Genomic DNA, 18,704 nt, shown 5'->3' with positions numbered 1-18,704 from the left:
TATATATATTCTTTATTTGGAAGTGACACTTTTGCAACAGTGGCACATGTACATAACGGTGCGTCCAAGAAAAAGATAAGAAAACAAACATGTTATATTACATAGATTAACAAAATGGGACATTTATCATAGACATATGGGATGAGTTGCAGTCTGTACATGTGAAATCCTACTACTGAATGTATTTTATGGAATATATATTATTAATACTAAACACTGGAAATTATTTTTAGATGGTGACTTATTGTTGGCCTGTGAATATTGACTCATAAACAACAGAGGGCACCAGTCCACTTAAACCAAATTCTTTTTTCTATATCAGAAATATGAAGCTAAGGGCTGTTTAGGGTCTGCAACAGATACATTGGATTCATCTGGAAGAATTGTGAGTTTGGATCCACATGGTAAGTAGTAATTAGCTTTGGATTTCTTATATATACTTTCACTTTTAAAACTGTCTAAATTTGGATAAATTTGACCACGAGTTACATAGCAAGTTGGATCTATATTTTAATACTGTATATTTGGGTTTTCTTGTAGACCACATCAGTAGAGAAGATTTGGAAGACGGTTTGGGAAAGTTTAGGGGCAATATTTTTCAAGTTCCACCCATGTAAGTATCTTATAGAGATTACTACCCAGCTAAATTATGGACCTACAGAACCCGTTCTATTTTTATATCTTACATTTTTAGGGCCCGAATTTTCACACTTCTAAAAATATTTACACTCTCCCAATTTATTCAATAAACATTTTTTAAGACAAACATCTAGAATATTTGTAGTGAAACATCCAGTGACAGATTCCTAGCCAGCTCGGGGCCCACTATATTTTTTATTACTTGTAATAAAAAAAAAATGGAGAAAAAAAGCAAATAATATTAAGTCTCAGAGTGCCACTTTCGAACATAGAGGTGCCATAATCACTAACCATGCAGTGGTGTCTCCAGAAGCTTTTCATTTATGGCATAGTATGGACCAATTTATGCTTTGAGACCACAATATTAGGGATGGCAATCAAAATAGTATTATTTGGATAGGCAAATTATTATTTTTTTTAAGTTGTTGTCCGACGACCTCTCAGAGGAGTTGGACAACAGGGGGGTCCAGTCCTGTCCAACGGGAAGGCTAATTCCCCCTGCCACCACTGCAACCATGATGGGGCCAAGGTGGACTAGGCCCTCCAACTGTGAAAATCTCTCCCTGGGCCTCTTCTATTTTGAATTCCTGGATCGACCACAGACATCTGTAAAACACTAAGAACAGAGTAGTTTGATCTGTGTCTCATTTGAATTTGATAACTTATTTGATACTTTTAATGGCCATTACAAAAGCATTCCAGATTTTTACTACATACTGTACATTAATATTTTTGGTATCACTCACAGATATTCAGCACTGAAGGTAAATGGTAAAAGAATGTCTGATCTTGCAGCAAGAGGGCAGCACATAGAGCAAAAGCCCGCCAGACCTGTTACAGTTCACTGCCTGCAGTGTACAGGCTTCGATTCACCACATTTCAGTCTGAGTAAGCTCTTGGAACTCTTGGCAATCTAATTCATATTTTCTTATTATTCTTTTCCTGCTGTGCCAAACCGCCCCCAAACAATTGTAACATACAAAATTGTTGATGGCTCAGAAAAAAAGCGTAGTAACTATCTAGGGAGTGCTACAGGCCTCTACGATGCGTGTCTTCCTTGCATTGATATTACATGGGAGGGATGGAAATTATTTTACATCGAGTACCTAACATGAGGGCGATGTAGCAAAGGATGTGTGTTAATTTTTGCTAACTCCTTTCCTGTGCAACATTTGTCCTGTTAATCTGGTATTAGCCATTGTGGACTATTTTATATATTTATATATACTTTTTTTGTGCTGCTTCCATTTTGTATTATTTAATTTTTAAAGTTTAGTTATTCATTTTTCTATGGTTGGTTTTTTGAATGAATATGTGCAATGATTTACTTAGTTCACTATTCATATTTTTTTCTGCAGGTAACGGCTTATCGTATATATTTGAATAGTAAATGCCCCACTTTCAATAACCCCCTCCCCTTCCACGAATAAACTCCCTCTCTAAAGCCTAATTTGGAATAAATCCCCAGGCGTACATTTTTTCTCACCTGGTTGGGATTATCAAATCTAAATTTTTTTTTTATGTTTTGTTTTCTTTGTCAGATCCCTCTTCTATTATGTTTTGATGTACAACATGTATATTTAAACATATGTAAATTATCAAATATAATTGAATATGCATTTTATTATACTGTATTATCTTTGTTGACAGGTATTCGTTGTGGTGGAGGATTTTATGTGAGAAGCCTGATACATGATCTTGGAGAATGTAGGTTATATCATGTGCATGAATAATCAATGTTAATACTGTATGAACTCTTGCTTAAAAAAAATAGAGTGTGACCTTCAGTGGCAACAATAGATTGCTTCCTATAAAATAATACTAATTTATGTCCTTGGTTACAAATTTACAGGAAAATTGTGTAATAAGAAGGGAAAAAAAATTTTCATTTCCAACATAAAAAAAATTGCTACAGTATATATCCTATATATATATTATTTCTATTATTTATATATATTATTTAACAGTGTTAACTGCTATCTTGATTTATATTATATATATATATGTATGTATGTGTATGTATGTATGTATGTGTATGTATGTATGTATATGTATGTATGTATGTGTATGTATGTATATGTATGTATGTATGTGTATGTATGTATGTATGTGTATGTATGTATGTATGTGTATGTATGTAGACAAACTTAGTCAGTTCAAAAATTACAGTGACTACTCACTATGTATTTGTACCTGATGAGTGTGGGCAGCTTTAAACAGCTGTCCATATGAAAGAAATTTGTAGTAATATATACATATTGAATTGTTCGTTTAATTTTGCTTCCAACCGGTTGANTTACACAATATTATTCTTGATTTATCAGACCTAGGTACCAGCGCCCATATGACCTACCTACTACGTACCAATCAAGGACCATTTAGCCTTACCCATCATGCATTGCAACCAGAGAAACTGACTGTGAAGGTCATAGAAGAGACGATATTGCACAACACTCCACCTTGTGTAAGCTGATGTATATTATCATCATCATTTGATCAATAATGTTTACAAATGATATGTTCAATGACACTTAAACAGAAACCATTATATACCGCATTCATAGATAGGTATCTGATTGGTTAAGAAACGGGCAATGGCAAGTTCTATCACCCTAAAAGTACTTTTTTGCTCTGTCGCGGATGTGCAATTTCTAGGCCATGTTGCTATGTAATTTATGACATGCACGAATGGTAAAGAAGACATGACCTCTACGACGCTGAAAGAGATTGGCCCTTTGATCGCCTAGGCCTGGGAAGTAAGCCTAGGCCTACTTGGTGCGTACTATTTTCATTACTTTTTAGATCTCGTAGAATCTATGTATGAGATATATAAAAAAATATTGACTGCTCATGTGGCGAATAGGGAAATCTATTGCCTGGCCCTCGGGAAGATAGGCTACGGTCTCCACATCACGTCAGGGCAATATATTTCACCATTCCCCTCATGAGCAGTCAATATTTGTATACTGCTGTCTTTTAGTACATGAAAAGACAGCAGGCATCAGAAATTGTTCAGAAAAGCTACTTCTAGGAGTCTTCTTAAGACATGTAACTATTTTATATTTACTGTGTGTGGTGATACAAATGGTCAGCTGATTTAAAGGAGTCTGTTAACCATGTTAGCTAACCATAAATTTCAGAGTACAATGCTGAAATTGATGTATATGAAGCCCTCAGAACCCATACAATATTGAAGCTGCATTCTAACTGGCTCTGATTCTTGACCTCGCTGGGATTATAAGTGACCCCATACCCCAGATGGTCCATATTTTAACAGGAATAAAAAAAATGCCAGTAGGAAAAAATGCTAGTAGGAATGAACAATAATCAATTCAATGTTGATTTTTTTATATTTTCATTTTTTAATAATTTAACTGTTCTTTTAACTTGCTATTTTTTTGTATGGATTGTACCTTGTGTAGTTTTGATTTCATTGTATTTCATATCAGACTTGTTGAACGGACTGTCAAATACTATGACATGTGGCGCCATTGTAAAGGCATACTGTAGTTTTCCAATAAACATTGTATGTTATTCTATAACAAACAATGTTTACGGCCTTTTCTCATACATGACAGCCTCTTCATGTGATCCTAAATTACCCTGTAGCATTGTAAGTACTTTATAAGAGACAACAATCTTCTACTTAAACAGTATGTCCACAAGAAAAAAAAAACAATGATGACAATATGAACCCGGATGGCAATAACATGTATTCAGGTTAAAACATGCTTAGTGTTCAAACGTGCCTGTATCAAAAGAAAAAAAAATTTATTGAAATATTGTTTAATTTTTTAGGCCATGGTGCATTTTGTGTACAAATAACAAATTCATATTTGCTATTTGTTACCAAACTGATATACCATCTGTGGTTAGATAAGAAAAAAATCTTAAAAAATTATATTTCTTTTCAAAGTATCAATAAACAACTTTACAGATTCAGTTCAGTTCGGTTTCAACTAAATTTTGACCTCGCATACTACCTGTATCCACTTTATTCTATCTATCAGCTTTTTTGGTCTCTCCTTGGCTATGGCAGTTGGTCTTTTTTTCCATTATATTTTTTCAATGATTTTAATGTAATATTTTAAAATCATTTTATCTATTATTTATATAAAAATGTTATTTAGTTTTATTTTGCTTTTTGAGCAGTTGAATATCATTACTGTTGTTTGACGATGAGAATAGCCACAAAGCCACAATTCATTTTGCACATGGAGCAATCCATAGCCTTTTATTTTCTTTTAGCTAAACTTCTTATAATATCTGAATGAATTTTTCATGAATGTCTTTTCTAATCTGTGTATTTGTCTACCGTAAAATGTTTTCAATTGGTGAATAAAATTATATATGATATGCAATATTCTATACTGTTAGAATCTGTGATTATCATCATATTAGTTTACACGTATACAGTAGTTGAGGTATACTCACAAATATAACACATGCATCACTAACAGAATTGTAGCAAAGTGAGGGAAAATTTCACTGCTAAAGGCTTATTTACATAAGCGTTGCATTTACACAGCATGACAACTGTTGTCACAGAGTTACTATCCACAGTTTGTTCTGCAGTCTGCATACTCAACAATAAATGACCTAAGTCACTTGTCAGAATTTTTTGAGTTTTTTGACACAGAAATTTATTAAATGCTGAGAAACGCACTGTCGCCAGTGGCGTAACGAACATACCTAGGGCCACTGGCTAAGATTTTTTAAGGCCCTACTTCCCTGGGGCTGTTTCCAAGTAGAGAACTCAGTGGGACATGGGGGGAAAACCCCTGCTTCAGCATTTTGATGTTTAAAGGGCATATTTTGATGTTTTTTACTCTGCTCCTTAAAAGGCCCTGTTCGGCAGACTCTGGGTTGAAAGTAAAGCTGTCTTAGCATTGGATTAATTTAATATTATTTAATTTCAAATCTCATTCAAAAACAGGTAGCCCACCACTTACAGAATGGATGTAGAATAAAAATGTATATGCGACTAAATTTACAGTAAGAAGGTATTAAAGCTCACCTTGGGTTCATTTTGAATAAAAATGAAGAGTTACCTCACTTTGGCTAAATAATGGAACTTTTCGCTAAACCCTGCCCCTTTCTGAAGTCCTACAATAAGATAGTGTAAACACACAGTATCCTTGTATGTTTGTATAGCCTCGATTCCAGGCCTTAAATTTGTTAATTGTGCTTAGTGCGCGTCATACCAAATTCAATTGGCGTCCAATACTCTTTTCTTTCAGGTTATTCCTTCTCTAAATTAACTTGCTCATTAGTGGCGCTGGGATTCACATACAAAAGACCTATATCCTCAATCAAATGGCTATTAAATGCAACTACAACATTCACATTTTTACTGTACATACTTTTGGATGTAAACAATCCAAGCTTTTGGATGTTCAGTAAGAAGTGAGTCACTCAAAAATACCTTAAATTGCTTGGAAGGAAGACAATTATGGAGACGTTAAAGAACATGAAGACATATAAAATAATATAACATAGGCCAGTATTTATTAAGATTTCACTTAGAAAAGTATGTGCAATTATAAACCTAGCACAGCCACATTCATAAATTCTAATTACTACTTGTTCAATATTACTGAATTGTTTTTGTTGCAAATCATATAAAATAATTAAACAAAATGTATTTAAAATCTAAATACTGTATAAAGATATATATACATGGATCGGACAGCTTAAGAAAGACACTACGTTCGGTGGTGGTTTATGAATATTTTAGATTGCGGTACATTACACCAACTCACCTGTTCCTCAATTATATATATCATACACACAATATATATATATATATATATATATATATATATATATATACATATACATATACACATAGACATATACATATACACATATACATATATATATTCATATATATATATTTATACATGTAGATCTGTCTCTTATACACATCTAGATGTGTATAAGAGACAGTATATATATCACATGTATTATGTAAGAATTAAATCACAGTTGAATACTGAATACTGAAGAATAGTTTATTTATAATTTATTATTATATTAACTATTTAAACTATTGTACAATACTGTATAATACTAAATTTTCTGCTTGCATATTTACAAAATGTATTTACAATATCAAATAAACTAAATTTTTACAACATGCTGTACAACTGTTCAGTAGTTATTATGTGAGTTTCCTGTACAACATTAATTTTTGTCAGGAGACAATATATTTCCTCTGTATCCTATCACATATTTATAATTTGATGAACTATTATTTATCCACTTGGAAAAAATTGTTTTCTTTATAAATGAAATATATTCCCTAGAAATAATTTCCACAATATTTTTTATATGAATAATTCTCTTCCTACAGGAATTGTTTCTTCTCTAAATTGATACCCCATGGGTTGAACAGTGTCAATGCACTTCATTCCCTTGTTCCCTGTCAATAATAATAAGACTCCTTGTCTATTCAGTTTTTTTTATCCTAGAATATATACAGAGGCATGAGTAACTGTATTAATTAACATATTGAAACCATGGCCTGGCATAGGTCTTGTTACATTCCCTTAGGAATTCATACTCATACCCAGAGGAATTAATCATTCTAGGAATCACCCTTTCCTTTTAGGAATAATTTTTCTTTCGTAGTAATAATTGTTTTTGCATTTGTTCTTCTCTATAACTTGAGACAAATAAATCTCTTAAGTATTTTGAGAAATAAATCATAATTAATTACAATGGCATGATCAACGCATACAGTACAATTATTAACCAAAGACAATGTTTAACTATAAAAACGACTGTGACAATTAAATTTGTTAAAGATTACATTTGTTGACAACACAAATGTGGGTCATTTTCACAGAGAGTGTGATAGATATATTGAAGTACTTCATCTACAATATTGAATTTCTTCTATACATGATTAAAATTACAATAAAAAATTTATTTTTTTAATACAATATGACAAGAATAATTACATATGCTTGTTAACATTAACGATGATATTTAAAAATATATGAAAACAATAATATTCAGCTTGTTATAGCACTTTGATATATATAAGATTAAGTATATAGTATATAAGAATTTTACTTTAAATTTTTGTTTGCAAATAATATTTCTACCATGTTTTAATTTGACTGTACAAGGCTGGTCAAAATATAAAAAATTCTCCTTTTAATATTAAGCTTTTGTCCACACCATGGAATTTTATGTGACCAAATTGTGTGATGTGTCCATACATAGGCATGATGATGTCATAGTACACCCAAATATGGGCATCACATTTTTTTGTCACATACCATTTGAAAGTATGGAAAGATCTTAAAACTTACACTGGTGAAGGAAGTGGCGGCAATTCTTTCGAACTACTTGGATCTTGCGGAGTTCTCGGTAAAATATTAATTGCATGACCGAGCATTAACGTCTGTTTTTGAGGCCATTTTTGATTCGGACTCGGCAACAGCATTACAACCGTATTGTCCTGAAAGAGTTCTAAACTTGCGGATTCGTAGCGACTGAAATCCCGAAGATAAAATATATAACCAAGTGTTACGTACACCACAAATTCAGGTATTTCGAATAGCATCGTTCTCACCCATGTAAACTGTGAAAGAAATGAAGCCACTGTTATAATTACTGCATAGGTTATTGTGTAGACCGCTATCAACTGTCGTAAACGGCTGTAGATGCGGAGTTTCTTCAGCAATGGCGCTTCAGGGCTGTTCCCTTCAAAATATATCTCCTTAACCGAGACCAGATGCCGTGTGATTGTTATCTGGCGTTGGAGAAGTTCAATGCTTTCTGAAGACCATTTTAATGCACGATAGATTGTGAAGACAATACAGGAAATAGCAAATGCCTAGGAAATGAGAGAAAACCATAATAAAATGATAAAAACCTTGCAATGTGCCATTTTATATATCTTACAATAATAGTATAGTAATACATTGTCAGTCATGAAAAAAAAGTAAAAATCATAAAAAACGATAATACAGTAATGTAAATTATATATTGATACCTCTGGTAGTTAATAGCGATGTGCAAGGTACAGTACAGGGGCGGATCCCGAATTTTTAGAAATGGAGGGCAAAACTGTTCAGAATAGATAAGTGTGGGAGTGAGGGGGAAGTATCTTTTCCATAGAGGCATTAGTCAGTAAGATCATTATCATAAGGAGGATCTTTCTCACAATTATTTCTTTATTTCCACCCTGTGATTGAAACATCTTAGCCATCAAGCTACAGCAACACTCCTGCATAAATGTATTAAAGACACAATATAATCCTCAATTCTAATTTAAACCTCTTTATTACTCAAACCCAATTGAGTAGGTATGCATAATAATATATATGGATGTGTTCAGCAATAAAGATTTTTTTTATGTCATGTGTCGGATATATATTCACGTTTTTATATGCTGTAGAGGCCCCTATGGGAGAAGAGAAATACGGTAACGTATACCTAAGAGGCTACACAGTAAAAACGAATATAAAATATATAAAAATATTACTTACCAAAAAATAAGTATTAGCAAATATAACGCATAACTGCGATGTGATATAGAAGAAGAAAATAACTGAAAAGAAATAAGAAAGACATTAATGATTTCATCAATATTGCAATATAATTAACATTTCTGAATATTCCATTTAAATTCTGGGAAAAAATCTGCATTCTCTCAGCATAAAATAATCATAAAATCTAATTTTCCAGCACCAGCTTACTTTAACCATGACTGTATTATAGAGAGGATGTCTCAAAATTTGTCATATTTTGTTTGACTTGCATTTAAGGATACACTCTCTATCATAATAAATTTCAATAGAATAAATTATTTTAAAGCCCCCCCCCCAAAAAAAAATGCATATGCATTACTCTATTTATTATAAACAATGGAAAAATATTGGCATAAATAGTTTTACGCAAAAGAATTTAAAAAATGAGAAATACAGACTATTTCTCATAGGAGATTACCATTTTCTCGACGAATTCTTCGTTACTAAGCAAATTCAGAGGTTGTAGATCGCATCTGCTGGAATGCTCTCGCTTTTATGTATACTTTATACGGTCAATAAAGTGGGCCCTCCCTAATGACATTGGTTTTTGTACTTCGCGCATCTCACACAATGCGATCGATCGAGTAGGCCTGAGATATGTTTGTTTAATTGTCAAAATCTCAGTCAGAATCATTTTTTTAACAGATTTTAAATAATTCCTGAAATATTATATTTCACAAGTGTCAATTCTAGCAATGGAAAATATCATGTCGGCCGTTTTTATGATACAGAACCTAAATCGAGGTAAGGCTAGGCCTAGCCTAGCAGTGCTAATGTTTTCGGTGCCTACTATGTTTCTTTGCAGACCTATTGCAAAATCAAACATGAAAAATCCATCTGCATTTATTTTTTGTGTGGAACACAAAAAGAAAATCAAATTTCAATCTTACATTTTTTTCATGTTTAGGAATGTCTAAATTCAGGTAAGCATTTTCACATATATAAAAAAAAATCAAATTTTTTTTAAACAACTGAAATCTAGCTGGGAATGGGGCTTTAAAAATTCAGTACTAGAATTTTTCTGGCCTGTATATTTAGGTTCTCATTTTTCAATTAAAAATTAAAACAAGAAAAATATTTTTTATTGCAAATTATTAGAGATGGCTAAATAATACTATTTCTTTATCGTCTAGTAAAACTAGGAATTTGGTATTAAAAATTCCGTAAATAAGTGACAAGAAAATTGTTCTGATCTGTCTTATTCGAAGTTGATACACAATTTTATAACTTTAAATGAACGATGATTTATTATTTTTTTGTATAATAAAGTTTTTGCAGGTTTTACTTTAGTGTATCTTTTAAAGAAATTCATGCCAATTTGTAATACATTCTGTCATTTATGGTTGATAACGTCACATGGGATAAAAATAATGGTTTCATTCAATAAAAATGAGTACTTTGCACAACCTGATATTATTATTATTTTTTTTAATTCACTAATTCACCATCCAGTTTTAGTCAAACTGCACTGCTGTGAGGTATTACTAAAAGTAGGTTGCTTCCCCGCAACCTTTGACATTTTTTCCTCTTGAGCACAGACAACCTGGTAGCAAACAGCTACACAGGTCTGAACAAATAAAATGTTTTATACAATAGATTTATGAAAATGAATCACAAATATTAAAGTAGAATCTTAGGATTAATGGAACGGAGACATAAGGCTGGAGATCATACTCTTTAGAAAAACATGTTTTGGATTTTAAATTTTAGATGATTTCTTCATCCCTAGCAACTAAACTGCACTCTTCATCATCATTTTTTTATTTTGTATACATTATGAGAATGAGAAATCTCTTTTCTTTTACGGTATTGAGTTTAAAAGCAGACTTAATAAAATAATGGTTATAAAACGAATGAATCGCCTTTGTATTGGATATAACATTACCAAAGTTAGAAGATGGAATGTTATTGATAACGAGGCATAGCCAAGTTTTATGTCATCATGCAAGCACTGAAAAAAACAAATGTTGATAAACAGTCATATATTTAGTTGACTACAGTACATACTTCAACTTGTTTACTGTATTTGCATAAATACTAAAAATGAAACCCTACATCAACCGTAAACCTACTCTGTCAATTACATGAGTTTAAATATCAAATTGATTAACTTTTTGGTCTTCATTTTGTGTTTGATTTGAATTTTCTTTTCGATGAAACGTCTTTGTTCAAAAACAGTACGCAATTTTGCTTTTGTGCAAAGGGAAATTCCAACCAAAGTTTTAATATTATACTATGCATTTGCTAAATTGATCTTATCTTTGTTTTTTTCCCCTCTCCATTGCATACCTGTACTACCGCCATTATGCTGATTATGGTCGTTTTCAGTGGTACCTTGTATCTAAGGGTGAGCCTTGTAATGTGCCACTGAGCAATATACTGAATTAAAAAAAAAAACAAGAAAAAAAACCCCTACTTCGTAGAATGATAGGCTAACCAGTGTGTATAATACGCATAGGTTTTTACCAAACAATATACTGTACAGTATATTTTTAGCAATAAATACCATACTCACATTTTTAAGAAAAAAGAATTTAATTAAAAATTGCTATCAAGGCACTACTGTTGAATTGGCCTTCTGCAGAACATAGAAATTTGAAGGAGCAAGTTGTAAATACTAATTTTCAAATTTTTAACAAGGTTTTACAATATTTCCCATAAACTTCAAATTCTTTGTCATATTCATATTATGTATATTGTGTAGCAAAAGTGCATTCATACAGTATTCCACAAAAATCATTTTATTGCCTTTAATCTTCTGTAATTGTTACTACTTCAAAATTTGTAGTTTTTAAACTCAAAATTTTAAGAGGTATTTTATAGCAAACAGAGGCTATCAGTATTATTAGTAGTAGTGTTAATACTATTATTATTAGTATTTTCATTACTAGTATTATTGTTAGTGGTGGTTATTAGTGGTGGGAGTATCTGTTTGTCATTTGTGTTCCCACCAGTAGATAGTGAATTTTGTATTTGCTGTTGGACGGGATAATAAATAAATGAAATAAATATAAATAATATGCATCAAGGGGACGGGGAACTTCCCCTGTCGGACAGGCCTGGGCCCTGTTTTCCGACAACCAAAAATAATAATTGACCTATCCAAATAATGTTATTATGATTGCCAATCTCTAATATTGTGGTCCAAAAGATTTTGGGTCAATTAGACATAAAAACTCTCCCGGTGAATGCTACCCCAGGATTTTTATTTCGGGACCCTGACCGAGTCTCTATTCAGACAATTGCATCCGACCGGACATGTCGGACCCCATGTTAATAATAATAATAGTGTAGTTTTATACAGCGCACAAATCCATCTAATGTAAGATGCTCAGGGTGCTTGAAATGTGGACTAGGAACTCGATCAATGACTTTCTTTGCCCCTAAGGGTCCCTTCGTGTCTGTGCTACCCAGTACCAGCAACTCTCGCCGTCCACCATGTTGGAAAATTTCTGGAGCCAGCACTGCCCTCTGGCCCACCATTGCCTGTCTATTCCGATTTCCTGGATCTACCAATGAAATGTATAAGTGCACTCTGGCGATGAGGGATTTTGAACCCCCTTTTGGAAGACCAATAACTAGTACTACATGCTTCCACAGAAATTCCTTTTCTTTAATATACCGTTCACAAAATAGAATTCTATCCAACCAACAACAAAATTCCAATAATAGCAATTGATGGACTTGAGCATATTGTGGGGACCTTTATGCACTTGACAAGCAAGACAAATGCAGCAGATGGAGTTACTATACTTACTTGGAATTAGTGCGGAACGGCAATGTTTAATGTATGGTCTCATGACACACCAGCCTTCAGCAGCCATCATTATAGTAATAAACAGCAGGAGGTCTTCTATACTTGTAATCATGTAAAGAGAAACTTCTATTGTGTCCTGCTGCAGTCCTATGATTAAAAAAAATTCATTTTTAAAAAATATCATGTAAATTTCTATCTTACACTGTTATTTAAGGTTGCCACATTTTTAAGGCTGACAAAGATATCACGAAGCAAAAAAAAAAATCATAACTCTGAAAGGTATTTATTAAAAAAAATATATCTAGCAGGCCTGCGTATACCCCACCCCCCACTTGCATTCGAGCCTGCTAAATATAAAAACAGAGTATTAAAGTATTACATTTTCATCTATCAATCTACACCGTTAGGTCAGTATTTACTATTTGGGCATTAAATGTCCTACAAAATGCGATCCAACCAATCCTTCCCCCTCACCCAAGTTTGTCCCCGGGGCTCATGTTTAAATATTTCTATACGGTGAGGTGCCACATTTACGGGATATATTTTCAAGGACTTGGTAGCACAAGTGTGGGAAATAACCGGGGTGAAATTGTTAAAGTGTCACAATTTCCCACACAATTTTTGCGGCGATTTTAGCTACTGTGGACTACTGTAAGTGCTATGCTATAGCAGAGATCGCGAAGGGACAGAAAACTGTTCATCGGGAACCAGTATAAATATTGGCATGATTGAGTGGCCCTTTTCCTGCCGTCTTTTTACTAGAGCACAGTGCGATTTCGTGTAAATGGTAGTCTATAATCATTTTCAGTAAAATAGGTAGCACAAGTGTCTCAACCTGAAGTAGCTGCTCCATCCACCCCCCACCCCCAAACTAATTTCTAATTTGCCATGCATGGTAATATGCATAGCCAGCTGACACCAGGGAGACAATTGATAAGTAAACACATGCGAACATCATTAATTTGCCAGAAATGGATTAGTTTCCGAATAATTTTTCAAACTAGGGAACTTTCCAGTGAAAGAAAGAAGGGATGTCAAAGAAAAACTAAAGGGGCAGGACAAAGAGGAAAAAATGAGGAAAGACATAATGTGTGCCATGTCAATGTCAATGTTTTTTCTATGCTAGTTTTGCTATAAAAACATTTGTCTTATCATTTTTCTACATTATCATTTCATCAGTTACAATAATATACGAATCTGACAGTGATTAATTATGTTTATCTAACATTCATCTATTGTACAGTTTTAAAATAGAATATTTTATTTTAAATGAAATTAGAAGGAATGATATTATTTTAGACTCATTAAGAAGAGCAGTCTTCGAACTAAAAATAATGACAGATGAAAGCCAAATGAGAAATACATTATTAAACTCCCAAGTAGAATGGTTTAATGCTTGTACACTATATGGGAATGACTTATTATTATTTTGCCTTTACATTTTTTTTCCATCAGTGCAATCAATATCTGAGTCAGAGGAACAGAATTAATAATGTTTTCGTGCATACTTTACTTAAATCAACAGTCTTTAAAACGGAATCTTTGTAAAACAGTCATTGGATATCATCACAGCGTAGTCATGTTCAAAATATGAACACTATATGTCATTGTTGACACCAGCGGTGGCTCCAGAAATTTGCCAACTAGGGATGCGATAGTTTGACGGAGGGGTCGAAAACCAGAAGGCTGACTAGAGCCTTGATCGGGGGTCCCGGAATAAAAAGAAATTCCTGGTTCACTGGGTGAGTTTTTATGGCTTATTTATATGGTTTAAATTGTGCTTTTAGACCACAATATTAGGGATTGACAATCAAAATAATATATTTGGATAGATTTGGATGAAAATTTTTGATCTGACGACGTCGTTGTGGCATCAGACAACAAGGGGGTCCAGGCCTGTCCTACGGGGTGGAAAATGCTCCATTGCCTCACTGCTGGCACCACCACTAAATAACACAAGAAAAAACTATGAAGAATATAAAAAGAAACCACCACTATTTGGTTATTGTTAACATTCTATAAGCAATTTTAAAAGCAACAGAAAAGTGTAGGCCTATATATAGCACAGGTAGGCAAAATGTATTACTGTATTAGTATATTAAACCACATATCCTAGTATAGTTTTCTGTCACTGGTATAACATACAATATCAATCAAACAGATGACTGCAAATGGTTGTTTCGTTTGAATGACAATTTCTAGACAGCGTGAAAAACACTGCAATAAATAGGTTCAATTTTTAAATAGGGATATAAATCTCACTTTAGAAAAATTATGGCAATATAACTAGCCCCAACAGTTGTCATGGCTATATAAAAAAATACAAAAGGAAACAAAAGTTAAGTACTATCAGTAATGTCCAAGGGCATTAATATGTATAGTAGCTAAGTACTGGGAACAAAAGCCTGCATACAAATTAAATAATAGGATTTATTTAAATTAAGGTAATAGCCTGTTACAGGAAATCAATTCTAGAGCACAGATTAAAATTGACAAAAAAACTGGGTCCCTAGTGAAATCAAAATCTAGAAATCTAAAGTATAAGACACTACCAATTATAAAATCATAAGAATGAACAAAATTATTTTCCTGACAATGAACTACTGTACATTATCCTAAAAGTCATACCCCGTCCCATCTCAATTTTGACACAATTATCTGGTCAAAAAAAACCCTGAATCTTTGTAGGACTTTATAAGCAGTGGACTAACTGCATCGTACAGCGGTTGTACATCCGTCAGTCGTTGAACCCAACTCCGCTCCATGTGAGCCATAGACGACGTGACGCTGTCTGCTGATTGTTGGTGGCAATCTGAATGGATCATCATTAAATACGATCTATTGCGCGCATGTTGTGACGTTGCATTCGCCATCAAATCATGTCAGCTGATAACCGTGGGCACGCAGTGAGTGCCAAGCTTAATATGCAAATGAAGATACTTCTGTAGCCTACTTAATGGATGTAGAAGCCCATAAAGCCCTGTTTAGACTATCAAATTCTATTTGACATGCCTAAATATGCACATGACATTGATGACATCACATTATGACCATATATATGCACATGACAAATTTATGACATCACATTATGACTATATATATGCACATGACATTGATGACATCACATTATGACCATATATATGCACATGACATTGATGACATCACATTATGACTATATATATGCACATCCTGACTGTATTGAACAAAACAAAGACAGTAACTCTGGAAAGAGACAGAGACGTTTTGAGATTCAACGTTTCGATCTATTTGATCATTTTCAAGAATACTGGTGAGAAATTCTCACCCATCCATATATGTTTACAATATTTACAGAATTATAAAACAAATAAAAACCGACCAATCAGATTAAAATCAAACTAGCCAATTAAAAACAAGGTAATTATATTAAGTACTGTATATCACTTTACTGTAAATAAACAATGAATAATCAACAATTATTCAACAATAGTATAGAATGGGAATGCGGGCTGAATGAAAGCCTCATGACATGAAATAAACAATAAGATAATTCAGTGAAATAAAATATACAAAACAGTAGAGAATGCTTTCAAGAAAAGTACATGTAAAGTAACAATTCAGAATTAAGTAAATAATGAAAGCTCCTTGGATGCTTTTGACTGTATTGTATGTGCAAAAATAGTTTTTTGTCGAAGGAAATTGTATAATATGGACATACTTTAGAATAATGTATGTATTATAATGTATATGTTTCTGTTTATCAATCAAACTGTAACATTGTCATTTGACCAATAGCCAAGAAATTATACAAATTTAGTCAGTGTTCCACAGGAAAGAATTATTAGATCACATAATGTAAATTCTAAACACTGATTCTTAAGACAATATACTGAGCTTTCCATCTAGCTAACAACAGTGTTTCTAACATATTAATTTCAAATAAAGCAAACAGACTGTTTGTCATATATTTTACCGTTTCCTTCCGTTCTTAAGGTGCTGCTTGTTTTACGACAAGACCGAGCCAGCAATGAAACGAACACATTGATCCCGAGAGCATTTTCTGAAGCATTACTCCGGTTTCAATTTCAATTTCTCATAGAATTTTATTGACTGAGGCTACAGGATGTCCTACAATAACTTCTTTACAGTATATCAAGCATGGTTGTGTAAGAATCTTTTAGCTGTCAACATGTGCTAAATTTGGAAACCTGTAAAGCAGGAAGGTACTGTACGTATCTTAATCCAAGGGTTCCGAAGTCGGCCCCATGATCGCCGTGTGACTGATCATCCATTGTTTTCATAAAGTCTAATATTCAGAAGTTAATTCTTCTCTGTCATGGCACAAACACAAGTTGCTTGGACTGTATGCACACATTTTTATGAATATAAATTACACATGCAAAGGTGTGGGAATTGTGATCAATCGAAGTTGAAATTAAAAATCTATGGATTTATTTAAAGATGTTGAGCCAAAAATTTGCAATATTGCTAATACTTTCCAATGCAACTTATTGGCTTTAAGTTGAACACTAGAATGAGGAAAAATTGTCTGTAACAAGTTCACCAAAGCATAACAAAACATTTCATAGATTCTATTGCATAAATCGAATTGGCTGTAAATCAATTTCACAATTTTGGCAGAAAGTATGTGAATCAAAAATTTAGTTTTGGAATTTTGGCTAGCTGCATTTTTTTTCGGGTTTTTTTTTTTTTAATTTAATTTTTTTTGTTTATATCTTCTATACTTTTCCCTGATACTGCATAGGGATTTTCTACCCTCCACTTTTGTCCCTTTCTGTGCTTAAATCTTCTTCACACTTGGTCCAGCAAAGCCCAAAGCAGAGATGTGCCTAGCAAAACAGGATATAATTCTACATTTTTTATATAATAAACTGACTGGTATTTTTGTGAATGTAATTCTAAGTGGATATTGGCCCTTGAAACACAAAAAAATCGAATTGAAGTATTTGTTAACATAATTTATTGTTTCTTTAAAGTTTCAAACTATTTAATACAGTTAGGTTCAGTGCAACTATAACATGAAATTCATAACAATCTTTCACATTTATGCAAGTAGATTGCTGCAACAGTACAAATATAGACCAAAAGTCCACAAGTTAGAACTCTCCATTTTAACTTCAGCAATGTCAATGCAGCTCTAGAGCAAATTTTTCTTAATATAACTTTTTTAACTTCATATTTTCAATTAAAAAAGTCTGTTTTTTACATTCTTTACCAGACAAATCTTTTTTTTTTAAATGGCAGTGCTGGAAAATAATACCCTAAAGGCCAAATTAAAAAAAATACTTGTTTCTTGATCCTCGAGCATCCATTTTCTCTGTGTCATTTTTTATTTTTTTATTATTTTCCTTATTTATGAAATGTACAAAAATATAGCTAACTCGCATCAGAAAAAAATCCTCTCTCGATTGATCAAGGATACATGGTATGAATCATGTCTAGTGGTTCTTATTTGCTTTCAATGTGTTTACTTGGTAAAAGCGAGGAGTTAAAAAAAAAAAGAGAAAAAATTACCCTAATTCTCCTTTTTCCAAAATATCAGGACAAGAAACTACTTTTTTTTTTACTTGGCATAATATTTTTATATAAGCCTTTCAATGTTTAAATCAATTTTTCTTCCAAATTTCACGACAGACATTCTAATTATTGAGAGATGGTGTAAATACAACCTGCAGGCTATTATTGTGAAGCTAACACATGGATCAAAACATGACACTGACAGCTCTAACAGGACATGACCTACAGATGCACTGACAGAAACA

The 18,704-nt window shown here is 32.8% G+C and overlaps 2 protein-coding genes across 2 annotated transcripts in view; one reads left to right on the top strand and one right to left on the bottom strand.

Annotated features, from left to right (window-relative positions):
- LOC117123643 (probable tRNA pseudouridine synthase 1) overlaps positions 1-4,997 on the top strand; it is a 5,426-nt gene extending 429 nt beyond the window's left edge. The window contains exons 2-6 of the mRNA XM_033269643.1: positions 323-404; positions 541-613; positions 1,388-1,527; positions 2,290-2,346; positions 2,964-4,997. Coding sequence (XP_033125534.1) covers positions 323-404; positions 541-613; positions 1,388-1,527; positions 2,290-2,346; positions 2,964-3,112 — 501 coding nt within the window. The 3' untranslated portion in view covers positions 3,113-4,997. The remainder of the gene's footprint in view (positions 1-322; positions 405-540; positions 614-1,387; positions 1,528-2,289; positions 2,347-2,963) is intronic.
- Positions 4,998-7,307: 2,310 nt separating this feature from the next.
- Positions 7,308-18,704, bottom strand: part of LOC117123562 (protein GPR107-like) — a 35,129-nt gene continuing 23,732 nt past the window's right edge. Inside the window, exons 6-8 of the mRNA XM_033269539.1 lie at positions 12,943-13,089; positions 9,144-9,205; positions 7,308-8,488 (exon numbers count right to left, since the gene is read on the bottom strand). Of these exons, the coding sequence (XP_033125430.1) occupies positions 7,958-8,488; positions 9,144-9,205; positions 12,943-13,089 (740 nt within the window). The 3' untranslated portion in view covers positions 7,308-7,957. The remainder of the gene's footprint in view (positions 8,489-9,143; positions 9,206-12,942; positions 13,090-18,704) is intronic.

Source organism: Anneissia japonica, unplaced genomic scaffold (assembly GCF_011630105.1).
Source record: "Anneissia japonica isolate Jap-2015-1 unplaced genomic scaffold, ASM1163010v1 scaffold287714_len2871179_cov188, whole genome shotgun sequence".
In the NCBI taxonomy this organism is placed as follows: domain Eukaryota; kingdom Metazoa; phylum Echinodermata; class Crinoidea; order Comatulida; family Comatulidae; genus Anneissia; species Anneissia japonica.
The sequence above is the reverse complement of the archived record's forward strand: the minus strand, read 5'-3'. Positions and strand labels throughout refer to the sequence as shown.